This window comes from Equus przewalskii, chromosome 2 (genome assembly GCF_037783145.1).
Source record: "Equus przewalskii isolate Varuska chromosome 2, EquPr2, whole genome shotgun sequence".
Lineage (NCBI taxonomy): Eukaryota > Metazoa > Chordata > Mammalia > Perissodactyla > Equidae > Equus > Equus przewalskii.
The window spans coordinates 31,207,167-31,221,190 of NC_091832.1; the positions used below are offsets into that span (position 1 = coordinate 31,207,167).

A 14,024-nucleotide genomic window follows, 5' to 3' on the forward strand; every position below is an offset into this window, starting at 1 on the left:
CATGGATGACCCTGGCCCAGCTGCTGCCTGAGCTTTCTCACGAAGGAGGCACTCCCAGTGTCCCTAGTCTACCCCAGGCCCTCTGCCGCCTCCCCCTGACCCTTGTCATCTAAGAAGCAATTGTTGCAGCTTGAAAAACACGTCTGGCACCAAATTTGTGAGTTAAATGCCCCAGAAAAGAGGGCACTGTGCAAGGAAGTGCCCTTGGAAGGGCACAACCCCCAGGAAGCAGGAGAGCCCAGAGGCCAGGAGCACGGGCCTTGCAGGTTGCAAACCTGGCTCCTCTACTTCCTTGCTAAGTGGCCTGAGGCTTCACTTTTCTGAGGTTTCCACAACCGTGAAATGGGATAATAATAGTATCTATCACAAAAGTTGTTGGGAGAATTCTTTTCTTTTTTTAAAGAGCTTTATTGAGGTATAATTTACATACCATAAAATTCACCTGCTTTCAGTATACAATTCAATGATTTTTAGCATACTTACAGAGTTGTACAACCATCACCACATCAATTTGAGAATATTTTTATCCTCCCCAAAAAACCCTGTACCCATTAGCAGTCACTTGACTTCTTCCTCCCAGCCTTAGGCAAACACTGATCTACTTTCTGTCGCTATAGACTTACCTTTCTGGAAACTTCACATAAATAGAATCACACAGCATGTGGTTCTTTGTGTCTTGCTCCTTTCACTTAGCATAATTTTCGAGGTCCATCCATGTGTTGCGTAGATCAGTAGTTCATTCCTTTTTTAGTGCTGAATAATATTTCATTGTCTGAATATACCACATTTTGTTTATTCATTCATCAGTCAACGGATATTTGAGTCCTTTCCACTTTTTGGCTATAATAAAGAACGTTGCTATAAACATACCTGTACAAGTCTTGGGTAGACACGTTTTCATTTCTCTTGGGTAGATATCTAGCAGGAGAATTACTAGGTCACATGGTGATTTGATGTCTAACTTTTTAAGAAACCGCCAAACTGTTTTCCAAAGTTTTACATTCCCATCTGCAATGTATGAGGGTTTGTTGAGAGAATTAAATGAGGTAATTAACAAAAAGTACTTAGCACAGTGCCTGGGCCTAGTGAAGCTTCAATCAGTGGTAGCCAGTAGGAATAGAGGTCTTACTGGAATCAGCTGTAGGTACAGTACCCAGGACTGCTGCCTCCTTCCCTGAAAAGAAAGTGGATCTCAAAGAGACGGTCACTCTGAAGTATTAATACCCATATTCTGCCTGATTTTAGCCTGGCATTCAAGGCTCCCCACGCATCCACCTCCATCTACTTATCCGATCTTGGCTAGCATCCACGCCACCCTCCAGCTTCTGCCCAGTCAAGCTGAGCAGCCCGTCTGCCCACACCGTTCTCTGTCCTTTCCCTCCTGTCTTCCTCCTGCCTTCTCTTCACATATTAAAATCCCAGCTGGCCTTCAAGACTCTCGTGTCCTTTCCTCTCTAACGTCTATCTTGACTTTCTAACTAGACCAGTACTGTCCAATTGCTAACCACTAGCCATGTGTGAATATTGAGTATTTGAAATTTGGCTAGTTCGAATTGAGATGCGCTCTTTTATAAAACACACACCAGATTTTGATAACTTAGTGTGAAAAATAATGTAAAAGAAATAGTTTTTTTGCATTCATTACATGTTCAAATAATATTTTGGGTAAAATGAGTTAGGTAAAATACACTATTGAAATTAACTTCACCCGTCTTACTTTTCAACAATGTGACCACTAGGAAATTTTAAATTATATACGCAGCTCGCATTTATGGCTGCATTATAGTTCTACTGGACAGTGTTGTGCAGAGCATCAACATCCTAACAGTTGCTATTTATTGAGCACCTATTTCTTACATTTTGTTATCTGACGTAATGCTCAGTACAATCCTGTGGGGTAGATATTATGAACATCTCCTTTTTACAGACAAGGAAACAGAGGGAGAGTGTGACCTCCCCAAGGTCATACAGCTAGACACTAGCAGTTTCAGGATTCAAACTCGAGTTGTCTGACTCCAAAACCCAGTCTTCCATGGGATTTTGCTACACAGACTTCTAATGCACCAAGGCTTTGGGGGTCTCCCTGGGGTGTCTTTGGCTGGAATTAGAACAGCTCTGGATGGTAATGAATCATGCTAATCAGAGACTCTGACTGAATGCTTGTCTTTCATAAAAACCAAATGAAGAAGCAGATTAATTAATATAAGCAATGCATTTGGAATAAATCGGATCTTGGGATCTGTGGGTGGAATAAAAGGTTGAGGACCACTGATCTAAACAAATATCTCATTTTACAGGTGGAGAAATTGACGCCCAAAGAAGAGAAAGGATTTACCAGGGGTTGTCAGCGAGTGGTAGAGGCAAACGCAAAAGCTGGGTTTCCAGGATCCAGACTGAGCTTCCCGGCATGTACCTCACTGTCTTTGCATGGAAGGACCCTGCCCCCAGCCACCTGGAAGCCCTTTGTCTGGAACTAGTCACCCCCTCCCCCAAGCCTGTCCCAAGGACTAGAGAGGAGGGGGCCAGGAGACCCAACCCATTTCCCATCAGGGTCCCAAGGCCACCATCCGGTCCTGAGCCAGGAATTCCTTTCAGAGACTGAATTAAACTGAGCCGAAAATAATTGTGAAACCTTGAAGGCCTCCAAGAGCCCCTCTTCCTACTCGACCCTGGTCCAGCTGACCAGGCCTCCCCAAGTCTTCCCCCTGCCTCTTCTTGGGCTCCCCCAGACTTCCCCTGTCAGCTCCCATCCGCACCCACACGTGTGTGTGGAGAGAGGGATGTTTAGACAAACTGCCCACATCCCGGGGTCCCTCTTCCTGGCCCTCTCCAAAGAGGCAGGAGAAAGGGCGACAGAGACTGTGAGAAGTCCAGCACCATCCCTCTGAGCTAACCCAGGAGAGCCCTGGCCAGAGGAACGGAGAAGGAGCCACCAAAAAACGAGAGAGACACACGGACACAAAGCAGCACAGAGAGTGTGTCCGAGACAAAGAGAGGAGATAAAGGATGGATGTTCAGATCAAGATAAAGACAGAGAATAGAAATGAGAAAAACATGGAGGAGAAAAGGGGAAACATGGAAAGGAAACAGAAGAAGGGAAAGTAGGAAGAAGATAGAGAAATGAGAATTTGAGAAAACTGAGGGAGACACTGAAGGCGCAGGGGCGCGATGGGGCAGAGAGAGACCGAGAGCGTGAGAGGAGAGCTCGGCGCACGGGGGCGCGGGCGGCGCCCGGCTGGGGACTTTGGGGGCGCCGGGGCCGCGGGGGTCCCGGGGGGCGGGCCCTCCTCTCGGCGCCCTGCCCCGCCGCGGCGGTCCAAGCGGCCACATTCCTCCGGGTTTCCCACACACTGGCCATCAAAGAGTCCCCAAAGCCCCAGCTTTTCCCGCGCCCCTCCCCCGCCAGGGCTGGAGAAGCTATTTTTCACCCCCTCCTGGTCTTTAATCTGTTGTGGGGAAAGAAAGCGGCTTTTGTTGGGCGAGGGGCTGCGCGGGGGGCGGGGAGGGGGCGCCGGCGATTGTGTGTCCCGCAGCTGCGCGCCTGGGGCCGCCCGGGTGGGGGCGCGGGGCGCGGGCTGGCCGGGGTGGTCGGGGTTGGGGCGCGGGGTACAGGCGGGGAGGGTCGCGGTGGGTGAGGGAGTGGAGGAAAAAGCCACCGGGGCGCGCAAGCCCATTGTCCTCTTAGCCCTGTTCTGCACCTGGCCGGGTACGTAGGGAGAAAGCCGGACACCCAGAGAAGGTCATAGATTTAGGCAGGGGGCCACAAGCAGTCAGGGAGTCCCACCACACATTTAAGTAGATTGCAACATCCAGGGGCCCAGACACACAACCCTCAAGGAGGGTCCGACGCCCAGGGAGGGGCAAACAACACACGCTCAGGGAGGAAAACATACATTCACAAAGAACCGGCTTACTCTGAGACTCAAACACACATACACTGTCTGAGACCATAAGGGTCTGTTGAACAAAATGGGTTTCAAATATGAATTTCCTTCTCCTTCCATCCCCAATTTCTCCTTAAGACACTCTCCCATTCTGCAGCATTTGCTTCCTCTCTCCCTCCAGTTGATAGCCTGGTTAATGTTTCAAAGCACAAGCTCTGGATTTAGGCAGCCATGCTGTGCCTCCCAACAGCTGTGTGACCTTGGGCAAGTCACGTCACTTCTCTGAGCTTCAGTCGATATAAGGATCAAGGGAGACAATACATGTAAGATGCCTGGCTCATTGTTGGCGCTCAGCAAAAGTTATCCTTTATAAGCCTGCTGATGCTTAGGCCACTGTAATGATTACACTCAGAAACAGCTTTGGCCAGCAGGAGGCTCTCTCTGAGCTGCAGCGGCTGTCTATGCTTTCCGGCATTCCAGCATTTCCAGCATTTCCAGCTCACTGCAGAGCTCTGGCCCAGTTGGGGGTGGGGGAGCCCTTTCCTCTCTGGCAGGGTCAGCTCTGTCCCCAGGACGCATGCCTCCCCTCCCTACCTCCCTACCTCCCCACCTCCCCTGGCAGCCTTTGAACTGCTGCTGGGCCCTAGGCCAACACAAGACAATATCTGGGCAGGGTGAACATTGCCTTTCAAGGTCTTTTTTTACCCTCATCTTTTCTTGCCCCGACTCCATCGTTTTTCCGAAGCCTTTCCTGAACCCTGTTACTGGGAGCCCAGATGCAATTGTCAGCATCCATCTGCAGCAAAGGACATTATGCCTGGGAGCCACAAAATCAGAGAGCCGTCCAGCACAACTTGCATTTGAGTTTTAAATCCCGCCTCCAAGTGGTCTCCCAAAAGTGATTACTGGGGTGGAACTTAATTCCGTACATCCATCTCAGTAAAGTGCCCACTCTGTGCCAGGCACTGTGAGGGAGAGTGAGACAGGGGAGATGAATACTTTGATCACAAAGCAGATGAGCCCCATGTCCCACAAGGTTGTCCGGGTGTTTGATAAAACTGTGAATGAAAGTGCTTTGTAAATACTAAAACCTGTGCAATATATTCTTTTCCTTTTGTTATTTGTTAAATCAGAGTTCAACTCCCACATAACCGACTGATGCTCTCCAAATTCTAAAAGTTCCAAACTTTTCCCTTAACAGAGAAATGAGGTTGTCCCTGTCCACCCTTGTGAGCCTAGAAATGCAGGAAGGAAAGAACTAGTCCTTGTGCGTGCAGTTTGAATGTCTTTCTCCATCCTTCTGTGTATCAATATTTGAGCCACAGGCCTGGGTTCAAATCTTCATTGTTGGCATTTATTTCCTACCAGCTTTGTGGAGAAATCTCTTTGAACGTCAGTATCTTCGTCATAATAATACCTACCCCAAAAGAGTCTAGAGCAGATTATACTAGATAGAATTTATGAAACACCCAACACAGGATAGGTTCTCAGAAAATAAACTCCCTTCCTGCTTCCCTGTGGGTGTCCACCCACAGATGCCATCCAGCCCTTGGGCATCCCATGGTCACTGCCTACCTGCTGATGTCAGGGGTTCATTAACTTCAGGGTGGTATGGCTGGACCAAGCTGGGCTGGCTTTGGGTTGGAAGAAGGAGAGAGGGAGGAAGCTCAGCTCGAAAGTTGACTCTTAAAAACAAGAGTAGTCATTCTGCACTTTAAGGATAAACATCCCTTAAAGCATGGACAGGAAGGATTTGAGGGGAAGGAAAAAAACCCAAAAGCTTCAGATTTCCAAGAAATTTTTACTACTGTTTCTCTGCTTAGAAAGCAAAAGTTTTCCCCTAATTCCCCAATACCTTAGTGTCTGTCTTCCTACCTAATACATTCACCCCTTGCTTTTTCTCTATCTGACAGAATAAAACCCTCTCAGGTCCAAGCCCCCTTCCCAGGAGGTCCCTTGAAGGGGCAGAAGAAAAAGCACAGGCACAGAAGGACACAGCGTTGAGACACGCAGACCTGAGTGCGAATCTTGGATCTGCCACTTACTAGCTATGTGACCGTGGGCAAGCACATTAACCTCTCTGAGTCTCAGTTTCCTCGTCTGTAAAATGGGCCCATGAGATAATGTATGAGAAGGCAAACAGGACTTAAACAGTGAAGACTCAGTGAAGGACAATGACGATGACGATGGCACCGAGTACTTCTGAACATAGAGTAGCCCATCTAGGAGGCCCCTGAAATCCCCACCCCATAAGGACTCCTGCCTTTAGATCGTGATGCTCCCCATACCGCTGGCCTCAGTATTACCCACATTCCTGAGAACAGTCTCAGCAGGAGCCATTCAACTCAGCTGGCACCACCTATCCCGCTCCCCAGGGGCTCCCTCCCACCATAGCACATAAAGATAACTAATTGGTTCTCATGGAACTTTCCAGCCTTCCTCCCCTTTGATTCTCTCCTCTGAGGTTTGTGGATATTATTTTCCTCCCCATTTTACAGAGGAGACAATTGAGGCAGAGTGTGAGGGTAGGTAGGCCATGCAAGGGTTTGAGCCTGGTCTTGATTCTGAATTCCCTGTGCTTTCCTGGTATCACGTGAGCGTCAAGCAGTACTCTGAGGTCTAGCCTCGCTGAGGGGAGGAGAAGGGATCTGTTCCATGTGTATGGCTGGAAGCCCTCCGCCCACCTTTACAGGTATTTTGTGAGCAAACAGGTCCTTATTAGGAAATGCAGCATCTGGGGATGTTCTGAGTCCACAGCGGGCCACCCCAGTGCTAAGGAGAGTCAGTGGGCAGAGTGCACAGGGAACCAAGTGAGGGGGAGTCTGGGTCCTGGCCACAGGTCAGCAGCTGACACTGCAAGTAACCTTGGGCAAGTTTCGGAGGTTCCCTTGATCTCCACTTTACAACATAAATGGGAAAAGATAGATAGGTACATAGATAGAAGCTCAATTTAGGCAAAAAGACATCTGTGGTTCTCATCATCATTACTTTGGCTTTGAAATCGACAGCTCAGAGACCCCCCACCACTTTTTAAGTTTTAAAAGACAAAACAGTATAACTTAAGAGTTCTGCCAACTCTTCAAAAAATCAGAGAGCACAACACTAGATTTTTTTTTTTTTGTCTTTAATTTTGGCAAAGGAAGATTCAGTTCCTGGAAATGCTTACAAAATGATTCCTGACACTAGGAGGAGATAGTTAAAAAAGGAAAAGGAAGAAGACGAAGAAAAACTATATACATATATAAATAATGGAAGAAGGTGGAAAGAAAGAGAATAAACAAAAGAAAGAAAAGAAAGAGCAAAAAGAGGGGGGTAAAAGACTTTAAAGGGCCCCAATTCAAGGAACGTTATCAAGTTCTCAGCATCTGCAATTCTCAAGCCGCTCACGGGTCTGGGCGGCGCAGACCCGCCCCTTTCTCGGGTGTCAGCCGCTCATTGGTGGGGGCCGCCGGCTCCGGCCGGTGACTGCCCGAGGAAAGGTTGCCTGGGACACGCATCCCTGTGTGAACGCATGACGTCCCACCCTGGCGCCAGGCTGTCTGGGGCTGAGTCTTAGATCAACACAGCTGTGGGACCGGGACCCACAGCTGGGCAAAGGAGCGGATTCCTCAACAAAAAATAGGATTGTGAGAAAAGTTCTGAAACAAAAACAGCGCAGACAAAAGCCTTAATGACATCCTTTCATAAAAATAAAAAATGCAAGAGGGGGGAAAAAGCTGGTAAAAGGAGCAGAACTGGGAACAGAAAGTTCAGAGGCATTTGGAATAAGAGGCTGGGCCCCGCCACCGCTAGGCAAGTTACAGAAGGCCTGAGCTGGGCCTCCAGTCCGCTGTTGGGAAAAGAAGTCTCTTGGGTTCAAACTTTATTCGATGTTCCCAACCGTAACCTACTTCTTTCGAAATTATAATCTTAGATTGGAAAGGACCATTAGGGGTCATTCACTACCTCCTCTTCCCCCAATTTGCAGAAAATGCAGCCCAGAAGGGAGGAAATTCGTCCAAGGCCACACTGCAAGTTATTGGCATGGCCAGGACAGAATTCTGCTTGCTAATCCCACTGCATCCTTCTCCTGCCTTGTGTCACACAGCCCCTGGGCATTTCAACCTGAAAGCATCTTGGGAAATAATAAATATGAAAGTGTTTGCAAACAGCTATCCAAGCCTGAGGCACCGGTGGTAGTAACTGGAGCAGGGAAAGGAGAGAGGAGAACCTGTGTGGACCTGTGGACCAAGCACCTACCACACACCTGGCGCCATGCTAGGTCCCCAGGCACCAAGGAGACTAACAGATCTAATGGAGAGTTCATGTCAAGTGCCTTACAGAGAAGAGGTATTCAATAATTATTTGTTGAATGAATGAGTTAGGTCTCATTAGCTCCATTTTAGGAATTGGGAAATCAAAGCACAGAATTCACTTACCCAAAGTTCACATCGTTAGTAAAAGAGAAGAATGGGGATTTGAACATAAATCTGCCTGGCCCTAATGGCCGTGATTTTTCCAGAACCTTCTGGGCTTGACCATTTTGTACAAACCCTGGAAGTCTGAATGATAGAAAAAGAAAGACTTTTCTACTTGGTCATTTTGGAGTCTGTATCACCACCATTTTCCCGCCCCATGACCAAATAGTTGGCATGCTTTTCACTTGATGTCTGTAGCATATATAGACTGACTTATCCACTCACAGGTTATTTTCTTCCTCCTTCTTATTTAAAAGAGGCTGTCCTTGAAAAATTAATACTCCAGGAAGCAATCTTTTGAAGATGTGTTTCCTGGGACACAGAGCCCTGTGGTACGATGGCAAAGAGTGAGGCTTCAGGGCTGGCTCTGCCATTACTCGTGGTGTGACATTGAGCACAGCCCCTCTCTGGGTCCTTCAGCATCTCACCACACCTGCCTGTCCAAATTTCATAAAGCCTTAGACTTGTAGAGTTGGAGAGGATTTAAAATAATCACTTCGCACCATCTCCTCATCTTATTCACAAGAGAACTAAGGATGGGATAGCTGGGCTTGTTCAAGATCACATGACAAATGATTGGCAGGGCTGGGATGTTGAGCCTAGGACCCCTCATTCCCAGTCCAGTGTCCTTTCTACTCCGACTATTTTGAGACTCTTCTAGTTCTGAGCTCCCATTGTCCTGTTCATCAGCACCACACACTGTAGAACAATTGAGTTTCTCAATTGTTTCCTGTGTTAATTTTTGTCTCCCCAAATTATGAGATTCTGGAGAGCAGGAGCCACGGTCTTACGTGGGGCAACTCCAAAACATTTACCAACTGATTGATTAAGGAAGCCATCATTGGGGGACCCCCACCTCGTCAGTTTCAAGATGGAAACCAGCATTTTGAGGCTGCAAACTCCCAGAAGTCCTGGGAAGTGCCAACAAGACAAGAAAAGAATACTGAGTGCACTGTCCTGTCGCAATCAATACAGGGCTTAGCTTGCCTGTCCTCTGGTCCCCTTCCTGGGCTCTCAGATAGAGCTGGAGCCATTTCAGCAAGGCTAAGAATAATCAAGTCCAGGTGGCCTGCCCTTCCATAGCAGAAAGGGATAGACAATAGAGCGATGAAATTACCAAACTATTGTTTTCTGCATAGAGAGGTGCATGGAGTGGAGGGAAAGGGGAAAAGAAGGGTTAGGAGATTTGCTCACCTGATGGAGGACTCCTATAAAGGTTCATCTACAACTCATCTCTTCTATCCCTCCATATTTAAAACCATGTCCAGAATTGTAAGAAACTCACCTCCAAAACACAACTGGGCACATATTTGGCTCCTTATGGAGTGCATGGGGCAGGAGGGCGGGGGCTCTTTCCCTTCCTCGTGCAAAAAGCACAGATTCAGGCTGCTCTCTTTTTTTTTCTTTTCCCCCGTTGCTCAAATAAATAGTGTTCTTTGCTCAAACCCCCTTCCCCTCCTCCTTCTGCAATCTCAGCGCCTAGCCCAAATCTGTTTTCTTCATTGTAACCTCAGCTTCACCGCAATTAATTTTTTTCCCCTCTGGTCACAAGATAATTCCTGACGCCAGTGAGTCTGGAGGTCAGACGAACAGCAAATTGGGGAACAAGGCGGCACTAATTCCTTACAAGTTTCCCTTGAAAAATCTTTTGCAAAAAAAAAAGCTTCTTTGCTGTTCAGGGATTTATGACTTCGGAGGAGCTGTGGGTTCAGAGCTAGTGTTGGGCTGTGGGTGGACTAGCAGGGGGCAGGAGAGCTCAAAAGATCTGGGGCGCTGCCAGGAAAAGGCAAATTCTTAAAGTTAATGATTTTAAGTGATTTTTTAAATCCTTGCTGGCAAAGAGGCCCGCCTTTCCTCAGTATCAGCGCTTCCTCATTCTTTGAATCCGCGGCTCCGCGGTATTCGGCGTCAGACCAGCCGGAGGAAGCCTGTTTGCAATTTAACCGGGTCGTGAACGCCCAGGGCTGGCGGAGGCGGGGCCCAGGCGCGCTGCTTTGCATAAGGGGGCGTGCCTTCGAGGCGGCTTCTATAAGTGCGGGCCTCGGCGAGCGTGCGCGCACTGCAAGCTGCTCTAGGGGTTGTTTGGCTTTCTGCGCCCTCTCTGCACCTCCAACCTCAATCCTCACCATGAAGGCGCTGAGCCCGGTGCGCGGCTGCTACGAGGCGGTGTGCTGCCTGTCGGAACGCAGCCTCGCCATCGCGCGGGGCCGCGGGAAGGGCCCGGCAGCAGAGGAACCGCTGAGCCTGCTGGACGACATGAACCACTGCTACTCACGTCTGAGGGAACTGGTACCCGGAGTCCCGCGAGGCACTCAGCTTAGCCAGGTGGAAATCCTGCAGCGCGTCATCGACTACATCCTCGACCTGCAGGTGGTCCTGGCGGAGCCCGCTCCTGGACCCCCAGACAGTCCGCATCTTCCTATCCAGGTGACCGTGGGCGTGCGCGGGAACCTGGGCGGGGCTGAGCTCCAGGGCCGGGATGCTGCTGGACCCCTAGAACTCCCAAGGGCCATGCGTAACTCTCCCCCTTTCCCTTCTCTCAGACAGCCGAGCTCGCCCCAGAACTTGTGATCTCCAACGACAAGAGGAGTTTCTGCCACTGACCTGGCCGTCCTGGCGCCTCCAGGTGAGTGTTCCCGCCTTCGCGGGAGCGGGGACGCGGGGGGGGCGGAACCGGTGTTTAAAGCAAATCTTGCAGTTGGCAGGCCTTCAAGGGATTACTATCCCCTCGGTTTAGGGAAACCCAGGCCATAGAGGGGCAAGTGACTTGCCGGTTGTCACATGAAATGAATGAGGAACTTATTCCCATCCAGTGTACATTTTAACCTTAAACGCACGTTGTCCCAGCCCTCCCCCAGTGGCCAAAGGCCCTAGAAAGTAGGCTCAGGTCCGACTAAATAAAATAGCAGTGCTGTTTGTAGTCTTCCACGGCCCCCTCCCAACTAGTGTCAGTTCCAAGAGGGTGGGGTGGTGCAAGCTCCGCCTGTGGTCCTTTGGCGCCAACTGGGTGGGGGCAGCGTGGGGCGCGGAGTTATCAGCTGGAGGTAGAGACCAAGTTCCCTCCCTGGCGCCGGCCAGTCTGCGGACGGCCCCCGCCGCGGCGCGCTCGGCGGAAACTGACGGCTCCCTGGTCTTTCCTCCCCCGCCCAGAACGCAGGTGCTGGCGCCCGTTCCGCCTGGGAACCCGGGACCCTCTACGGCCGGAAGCCCGAGGGCATGGATGGGCCCCAGCCTCGCCCTGCCCACTTGACTTCCCCAAACCCCTGCCTCGAGGCTGGACCTGGCGCCCGGGAGCGAAGGACTGTGAACTTGGGTGGCCTAAAGCGCCAGAGCTAGCTGTGGGCACCAGCTGGCAACGTCGCCCAGCCCCCACCGTACCCCCAAGTTTTAAAGACTGTCTTCGGAGTGTGGAGGTGTGGGGAGAAGTGGCTGCTCTCCAGACTCGGCCGAGGCAGCGGTAGAGCTGGTCTTCTGTTCTCCTTGAAGAAAGGCTCTGTTTGCCCTGATTATGAACTCTATAATAGAGTATATAGCTTTTGTACCTTGTTTGCAGGAAGGTGACTTTCTGTAACCATGCGATGTATATTATTAAACTTTTTATAAAAGTTATCATTTTGCATAATAAACGGTTTTTAAACACTTGTGTATATAATTTGATTCCTGAAGTGCTAACACTTTCTCACGGGGCTGAATTTAGGGGAAATATATAAATGTCCTTCTTGGAGCTTGGGAAAAGCAAACTTGCTTATTCCCTTAAAAGGGAGATGGGAAAATGCCCAGCTAAGACTGGGGTGGAGGAGGAATGGAAAGGGCTCATCATGGGAGCCCCACATCCATTGAGGGTTGGGTGCAGAGACGATCCTGGCCCTGGCTCCTCGTTTTACAGATGAGGAGATATGGACAGGGGAAGTGACTGGTAGAAGCTCACCCAGCAAGTTGGGAGCTCAGGATAGAAATCAGGTCTCCTGAGTCCCAGTTCTTAGGTCCCTTGAGAGCTGTTTTGCTACATTAGCAGATGGTCAAATACTCATGTCTTTCTAGCAGGGGACGGGAAAGAGTGGAGCCTCACCTGGTGTCCAGACGGAGGTGGTGGTTGATAGACCCATTTCAGAGATGAATAAACGTCCCCGGGCCTGGTTTCATTTCCTTCCTCGTGCTCTCTAATTTGTCTTCCTCTTGGGCTTCCGAAGTTGGAAAAAGTAGGAGAGGGTTCTCCTCCCGCAAATCCCCAGTCATACTGACCAGGGTTTTGGTGCTGGCCGGAACCTCTTGGTGCCCAGCCCTCCTCCATCACCAGGTACTTGAAGACTCTGACCCTGGGCTGGGAATTTGAGAAAGAGGTTCTACAGCCCTCATTCCTTCTGGTATTTCCTTCCGATAGCACCTCCATTGGGAACCTACTCTATAAGCATCTTTATTCCTATTTCAGAATTGGAGAAACTGAGGCTCCATGGATAATGGGCCTGAGCCAGGTTCTCACAGCCCCTCCAGAGGCAGAGATGGGATTGGAACCTTAACTACAGTGACTACGATTGTAGTGGACAGGAGCGGGGCCCGAGACTGGCCACTCCATGGGGCCAGGCCTGAGAGTGGAGCAGAGGGCAAGACCCCCAACCCAGGCCATCCCCTTTTGCCCCCCACCTGGCAGCTCCCCAGGTGGGCTCCATGAGGCACCTGGCTTCACTAGATTCCTGTTTATGATATGATCTCATCTGTGTGTTGGCCCCTGGCATGAATTACTTCAATATTTCCTAACAAACAGGTCACATCATCACCCTTCACACCTTAACCCTGGTGAGCTTTCAAGGGTGAAAGGGGCACGTGGTAGGGAGGCAACTGCTGTCTTTGCCAGCCATCCTCCCAGCTGGCCGTTGGTTCTTAACCTGTTTCCTGGTCTCTGATGATCTGATGGAAGGTACAAACATTCTCTTCAGAAAATAAAAACCTGCACACACGCACAATTTTTGCAGAGCAGTAACAGACCTCCCGTCTGTGGGAAGCCCTCAGTCCCCACATGAGGAGCTCTTGCCTCAAGCCAAGTGAGTACAAGACCCAGGCTGGGTCTCCCTCGGGCTGTTTGTTAGGTGTGCAGTGCTGGCTCTGGAGACAGTCACACAGGGTGCAAATCCTTGCCCTGCAACCTGTTAGCAGTAAAACTGCAGGCTAGACAGCCTCTCTCAAGCCTCAGTTTCCATGACTGTCTAAGATTGCTGATCTTGAGGATACAGTTCTGAGGCACCTGGCTCCATATTACACCATTAACTGCAGCACAGCCAGGCACTGAACTCAACGTCCTGTACCCTTTCTGCCACAGCATGCTGCTTCCTGCTCTCTCAGAAGTTGCCGGACTGTGGAAGGCTAGAAAGAGCTGAATCGCTCATCTGCCATGTGACCTTGAGCAAGCCACTTCACCTCTCCAAGCCTTTCTCCTCCCTTGCCCAACAGCTGGCGGTTCTTGTACTGCTGCCTTCCCAGACAGAAGATAATGATGGGAAAGTTCTTTGAAATGCATCGCACACCTACAAGGTATTATTAAGCTAATTCCAAGGAAATTGCCTGTCAAGTCCGCTGAGACTGGGCTGTTCAGGTGGCTGGGACAAAAGCTGAAATCAGCATGCCAATTCATTACTCATTAGAGAGTGAAAGCAATTTGGCCCTAGGTCGGAAAACTCTGAGAGAGAGG

At 49.8% G+C, this 14,024-nt stretch overlaps 1 protein-coding gene across 1 annotated transcript; it reads left to right on the forward strand.

Moving 5' to 3' along the window:
• Positions 1-10,374: 10,374 nt before the first annotated feature.
• ID3 (inhibitor of DNA binding 3) lies at positions 10,375-11,980 on the forward strand. The gene is made up of 3 exons (XM_008520770.2): positions 10,375-10,768; positions 10,885-10,967; positions 11,492-11,980. Exons 1-2 carry the CDS (start codon positions 10,469-10,471, stop codon positions 10,942-10,944), a joined length of 360 nt encoding a protein of 119 aa, XP_008518992.2. The 5' UTR covers positions 10,375-10,468; the 3' UTR covers positions 10,945-10,967; positions 11,492-11,980.
• Positions 11,981-14,024: the final 2,044 nt, after the last annotated feature.

What these genes read in the sequence shown, in the direction of transcription:
- ID3 (XM_008520770.2), top strand. Translation starts at nt 10,469, where the DNA reads ATGAAGGCGCTGAGCCCGGTGCGCGGCTGCTACGAGGCGGTGTGCTGC. An exon ending in GTCCGCATCTTCCTATCCAG is followed by an intron (nt 10,769 to 10,884) that starts GTGACCGTGGGC and finishes CCCTTCTCTCAG; the next exon opens with ACAGCCGAGCTCGCCCCAGA.